This window comes from Sinocyclocheilus rhinocerous, unplaced genomic scaffold (genome assembly GCF_001515625.1).
Source record: "Sinocyclocheilus rhinocerous isolate Xijiao unplaced genomic scaffold, SAMN03320098_v1.1 scaffold292, whole genome shotgun sequence".
Classification (NCBI taxonomy): domain Eukaryota; kingdom Metazoa; phylum Chordata; class Actinopteri; order Cypriniformes; family Cyprinidae; genus Sinocyclocheilus; species Sinocyclocheilus rhinocerous.
This window is the reverse complement of record NW_015641024.1, coordinates 228,450-235,005: the sequence shown is the minus strand read 5'-3', so window position 1 is coordinate 235,005 and position 6,556 is coordinate 228,450. Positions and strand designations below refer to the sequence as shown.

At 35.8% G+C, this 6,556-nt stretch overlaps 1 protein-coding gene across 6 annotated transcripts in view; it reads right to left on the bottom strand.

Annotated features, from left to right (window-relative positions):
• Positions 1 to 675: 675 nt before the first annotated feature.
• The window catches only part of dock6 (dedicator of cytokinesis 6), a 62,269-nt gene continuing 56,388 nt past the window's right edge, over positions 676 to 6,556 (bottom strand). For all 6 annotated transcript variants that reach the window (XM_016570327.1, XM_016570329.1, XM_016570330.1 and 3 more), the window contains 8 exons: positions 5,928 to 5,942; positions 5,338 to 5,463; positions 4,809 to 4,898; positions 4,066 to 4,302; positions 3,847 to 3,990; positions 3,660 to 3,766; positions 2,699 to 2,872; positions 676 to 1,955 (listed from right to left, as the gene is read on the bottom strand). In XM_016570327.1, coding sequence (XP_016425813.1) covers positions 1,913 to 1,955; positions 2,699 to 2,872; positions 3,660 to 3,766; positions 3,847 to 3,990; positions 4,066 to 4,302; positions 4,809 to 4,898; positions 5,338 to 5,463; positions 5,928 to 5,942 — 936 coding nt within the window. In that variant the 3' untranslated portion in view covers positions 676 to 1,912. The remainder of the gene's footprint in view (positions 1,956 to 2,698; positions 2,873 to 3,659; positions 3,767 to 3,846; positions 3,991 to 4,065; positions 4,303 to 4,808; positions 4,899 to 5,337; positions 5,464 to 5,927; positions 5,943 to 6,556) is intronic.

Genomic DNA, 6,556 nt, shown 5'->3' with positions numbered 1-6,556 from the left:
GCAGGTGGACAGGCGCGTTTTTTCTTTGTCTCCTTACATATCAATGACACGTTAACCATATGGAGGTCGTTTTGAGAAGCAGACAATCAAGCTGTGAGGAGATTAATAAGAGCTGCATGTGAAAAGAGGGTTCGATAACGGTTTTAAAGAAATATCTTCAACCATCTATTCGTACATTTTAATATATTAATATTTTTAAAATATCTTAAATGATTATTTACAATACATTTAACTATATAGAGACTGAATATTTTAATATAAATAATAGACATTTAATATTTACATTGACTATGTGTCTATATCTGTATACATATGCTTAAAGCTTTTATTATATTGATATTTTTACTATATAATGAACATTGTAAATATTTTTCATTTATTAATAATATAAATAATACACATTCATTTATTTACATTTAATATGTGTCTATATCTATACATAACCACTTAAAAGTTTTTAATATATAAATATTTAAAAAACATTTATAAAATATTATTTACAATACAGAGAATGATTATACTGTAAATAATATTTGAATTTATTAATAAATTAATACACATTTATTTACATTTATTATGTATGCGCATCTACATCTATACATAAACACTTAAATAAAGCTACTGTTAAACAAAATAGGAGAAATTTATTTTAATATAAAAAGTAAAATTGGAAGAGAAAAGGGAAAAACAAAAATAAATAAAAAGAATAATTTTGGTAATTAAAAATACAGTGTACAGTATATAGCAATTTGCACAGTATAGTGTCAAAACAGGCAGTAGAGGTCATACAAACATTAAAATAGTGCATGACGGATATTACAGCAGTCCAACTATAGTAGGTAGGCAAAAGTATTGCTAGTTCAGGACATTATTTACATTCAACAACATCTAAATCATTCTCCTTTTTCCAGTTTACATACTAGTGCATAACGTGGATACTGGATAGTATACATTACATAACTGTGCATTTACAATAACATGAACATTAAAACACCTTTGTGTCTGAAAGTAGGATTCGGTGCAGCAGTGGCAGTAAAAACTCAAAGCAGTCAGTGCAGAACGTTAGCGTGCTCTCTTGTTAGTGCAGTGTGAAACTTTTCCACAGTTAATGACTATATTAATGCCTTATATGCTTCCTCCGTTACCTAAAGGGACACGCATCCAAAGAATGATCCAGGGATCTCTCCTATATACATTCTACAGTTCTGAAACAAATCCAGTTTTTTTTTTTTTTTTTTTTTTGGCTTATCTACATCACTGCTTGAGCCAACAGCAGAATGAGTTTTAAAAACAGTTTGCGCAAATGACGTGAAAGATTACACACGTCTTCTCTGAGTGAGTTAGTCTCTGGGCTCAGCCTGTCAGTGGTTAGTCTTCAAAAAGACAGAGCTTTTACAAATGTTTTAATCCACAAGCAAGCAGATAAATCAAACTGCACTACAAGTTTTTATGTGGCAACAGATTCACACACACACAAATGCCAGAAAGGACTGTGGCTCATATTGTTCCCACACTCACACAAGTGCACGAGACAGAGAAAGACAGCACAAACAAACAAAAGGAGGAAATGCAGAAGAGCATCTGAATGCCCTGTGCTGGTTAGAACCTAAAATTACCTCCGATGTTGAGCAAGTAGCTCATTTTTCTCTACTGATGACTACTTTGACCGGTTATGCTGCTGTGCCCATGAAGATCATAATGACTCTGTTTACAGCAGATAACCTCTCAGAGTAAACAGACTGAAGCTCCTCCTCCGAGAGAGAGAGAGAGAGAGAGAGAGACTGGCTCAGGAGTGCTTGTGCCTGAGAGAGGAATGTGGAGTGTGTTTTAGTGTGTGGTTTAGGGGGGTTGAATGATGGGGCGGGAGATCATGTCTGGCTTTACATCCACCCGCGCTCGGCTCCGCCACACCTCAGCACTCCACCCGCCGAAAACTGGATCGACTGAGAGAATTCCTGGAAAGATGAGCAAGAACAGATCCATGATTCGGATAAATAACTTCTGGTGACTTTGGGAAATCCCCCCAGGATGAGGAAAAACACGTTACTTGACAAAAATGCTTTTGTTTTATTTTCTTTTGTATTTATTTATTATACCATATTTTATTTTCTGTTATTTTAATTGTATTATTATTATTCAAAATATTTACATTTATGTGTATTTATTTTATTAGAAACATCATTAATATTTATTGAATGTACATATAACTATATATTTTAATTATTATTATTTAATATTTGTATATTAGGTGAACAGACACAAAAATGCTTTCACTTTATTAATTATACACATTAGTAGTATTTATTAAATGCAGATGCAACTGTATATTAGAACATTTTTTAAACAAAAAGTGAACAGACACCTTCAAAACTGCTTTTTTATTTATTTTTTTATTAATTATACAATATATTTTTTTCTATTATTTTATGTTATTTATTGAATGTAGATGTAACACCATATTAGTGCAGTCTCAGCCTCAAACAGCATGTTCATAAACACAGTTTCATGCATATTATAAACACAAAAATGGTGACTGGCTGCTAAACATCTTGCCAGAGTGAGGGTGCACAGATTTTTAATTAGTTTGATGGGTTTAGTTTTCAAGTAACCAGGCTGCTATGACCTGTGTATGATCGATTTCAGATAAGCCCCACTTGAGGGGCTGGTGTTTGCATGAGTGAGGAGTGTGTGATGTTACCTCTGTGTTGGTGTGGTTGGCAGAGGCAGTGGTCTGTAGAGTTGAGGGATTTTCCGGTTGATAAGAGGAAACAAGGCTTCTCTCAGTTTAGTGTAGTTCCGCTCCAGCTCTCGATGGTATTCCTTCTGATCTGGACCGATCAGAGACTTGTTCTTCCTCAGAGCATCCTCACACCTGAGTCAAGAACATTACAATTAGTAGGTTCAATGCACAAGAGACCCAGAACTGTCAGTCCAAGAAAAGGCTGTCCATTTTAATGAACTGCATAACAGAAAATGCTGATTTAACTGGAGGATTCATTTCAAACATTCAATCACTCGTTCACTTCATTCTTAGCCATGGGAAGATACCATGCTGATCTGTGGTTTAGGTAATTGGCAGCTTTAGCATGTTGGAAATAGACTGCGGCCATGTCTAGGACCATAAAGATCCAAACCGAGGCCACATAAGACTAGGGGTGTGAAACTTGGGGTTGACAGCAAATCAATTTGATTCGTGATTCACTGCTTTTTAACTTGATTGAATTGCAAATTTTCTAAATTCAGCATGATTCAATCAAAGTTGATATACTGAACTGTTTGATTCAGTAACGTGGTCAAATACTTTTTGACAAATCTCAAAATACATTTTCTTAATATGTATCTTAAGCAGGAAAAATAAGTTTATTGCTCCAAAAATAAGTTAAGCAATACTTAATAAAAATATTCAGAAAACGAAAAATTGTAAAACACTGCTGCCTTATGTAAAATTATATATTTATTCATTTTTACATATTGTACTCTACTTTAAATCACTTTTGTTGGTCAGTAGTTTTAAATGCTAAAAATTGATGCAGTTGCATTGGCAGGATTTTTAATCAATGCACTGATAAACTAATTAAAATTAATCGCTACCTAAACGTTTCCAACTGAAAAAGTGAGCATGCTTGTGTGCAAGAATGTGTGCATAAAAGTCACTCCACCTTTTACTGAAGTCTTTGAAGCAGAGGCGCAGTTTATTGTGATGCCGGAAGAGTTTGGGGTCCTCAGGAATTTCAGACAGGAAGACCTGAGCCACCTCCAGCGGACCCTTTGTGACAACATGTACAGGTTTACATCCATAAACAAACCGACATGCTGGAAAAAGAAACTATTTCATCTAAATGTTACCTGATTAACAGTGGTGCCAACACATCCCTGAAGCACCATCTGGAGCATCTTTGGGTCAGCAGGGTCCTGATGGGTCGCGAAGGCCAGTTCCTGTGTTTTCTTCTGCATATCCTCAATCGCCACCTCCATCGGCATCAGAATGATCTGTAGGGAGGAAAAATATTTAGAAAATCTGTCTTGAGGCAATTTACGAACCTCCAAAACGAACGTGTTTCACACCTCCTCTTTGTGGATGACGTTAATGCGGGTCTTGATGTAGGGGAAGGCGTGGGAGGTGGTGAGGAAGGTCTTGCGCTTGTACTGCTCGTGCAGGTCGCCGTGGGCCCGACCATCCAGCGTGAACGGCGTACAGTACATGAACGTGCGCAGGTTATAGTTCTTGTCAAAGTATGTGATGCGCTCCTTCAGCTCGTAAGTATCGAAGAAGGGCTCCACGTATGTGATCTGTAGGTATGCCTGGGTAACATAAACATACACAGCACTGTTCAATATGGAGAACATATGTACAAAACTGCAGTTATAGGGGTCAAAAAGAGTTTCAGACCTAAATATTCTAAAAACGAATCAGTGTTATTATTCTTAACTAAAAATAAACTATTAAAAAAAAATTTATTTTGAAAAATAAAATGTAAATATTAGATGGAAAGTAAACCTAAAAAAAGGTAAAAATTAGGAATGTCACCTTAAATAAGTAAATAAACTAAACTAAATAAAATAAGTTTAAGTATTAAAATGACTAAAACTATAACTGAAAAAGAAATACAACTAAATATAAATATTAAAAAATTATTCACTAATTTGACAAAATGACAAATTAATTTTGAAAACTGAAAATATAAAAATAAAAGCCAATTTAAATTTTAATAAATACTACAATAGTATATACAAGTCATTAAATGAATATAGATGTGTTTTTGTTTGATAAAAAAGCCTTCAGTCTTGCACTAGCGGTAATATCTGACCTTATTGGGGTCCAGTTTGTTCTTGTCAACAGGGTTGGAGTCCTTGATGATCACCACCATGTCGTCACCAAATCGTTCAGAGTAAAATTCCTACAAAAGAAATGAGCATAAACCTTACAAATGATCATATTAAAGGGGCCATATGATGCGATTTCAAGTTTTCCTTTCTCTTTGAAGTGTTACAAGCTGTTCGTGAATAGATAAGATCCCTAAAGTTGCAAAGACTAAAGTCTCAAACCCAAAGAGATATTCTTTATAAAAGTTAAGACTTGTCCACGCCCACCTAAAACGCCTCGTTTAAACACGCCCCCACATGTCTATGTCACGATGTGGGAAGATTTGCATAACACCGCCAAAATGCTAAATGAATATTTAGAATTATAATGAATTATTAAAAATTTAATGTAAAAATTTAATTACTACTAATATTATTAAACATAATTACTTCTAATAATAATAATAGTTGTTATTATTATTAAAATACAAATATTGTTATTTTGATATTAGCACTCCAGACTTAGAAACAAACCTCCAGTCTATGTGAGATCTCGGCTAGTTTGGTGATGGAAGGCTCTTTATAGACAAACTCCTGCTCATCCAGATCGCCAAAGCGGCATCCATAAAAGCCCACACGGAAGTAGGTGCCAAACATCCTCTATGGCCTGAACATTTAGGACAGGAACAATTGAGATGCATGTAAGAAGAGAGAAGAGCATGGCATGTCACATAAAAGCCTAAATAACATCATTTTCGTCTGTTTCAGCCACATCAGGCCTAAAGGCACAACACTGATGGCATGGAGGATGGGTTTATGGATCTGAATGCATGCACATGTGCTCTAGGACAACACTGACTTTTGCCATTCTTGTGAAATGGCCTTACATAAATGTGTCAGAGACGGTGAACCTTACAGAGGGATGGAACAGCTTGAATTTTATGTTTGGTAACCAAGTTCATGTTCACTCACCAGGAAAACATCCAGACCGCACACGTGGAGACCGATGGAGAAATAAAAAGAGATAAAGACCAGAGACAGTTAGTTTCTGTGTGGGAGAAAATTCCCTCTGCAACATATGGTACTGATAAATACTGAAGCACAGTGTGATCGATCAGCCATACCTCCCATCCTGAGCTCTGTGTGCGGACACAGCAGGAGACACATCATCACCGACAAGACAGAGAAAAGGCATCAGTCAAACATCTAAACCACACACAGAGCTTTACACAACAGCTCAGCAACTAATGTCTGTGGTCCGGATCTCGGCACAAGACTGGCTTCATCCTGAGCACAAATCATTTAAAATTCTCTTTATATAGCTACTACAGCTGTGAAATACAATTGCTAGTTTGGTACAATAAATTATTATTAACTTAATAAAATTAAAATACAAACATACCTGCATAACATCATAAACCGTAGAAACTATGATTTCAATCATGACAACTCTCGGAACATTTTAGCATGGTGATGGATATGACAATGTTAATGTATTTGGTCTTGGCGGAACAGATCTGCAACGCTGCTGCTGAATTGCTGCTGCTGTTGGTTATTGCGGTAGTTGTAGATTATTGCTGCTGCTTCAAGCAAGTACAGGAACTTGCTACTGCCAATGCATATGGCCATATGGTGCCATGAGTATTTAAGACATACTGCTGCTGCACAAATAGCATATAAAATAACCCCGTAGCAGATCTATACAGGTGGAGCTGGGGAAGGTGGAGGGTTTCAGAGAACTCTGAAAGCGTGC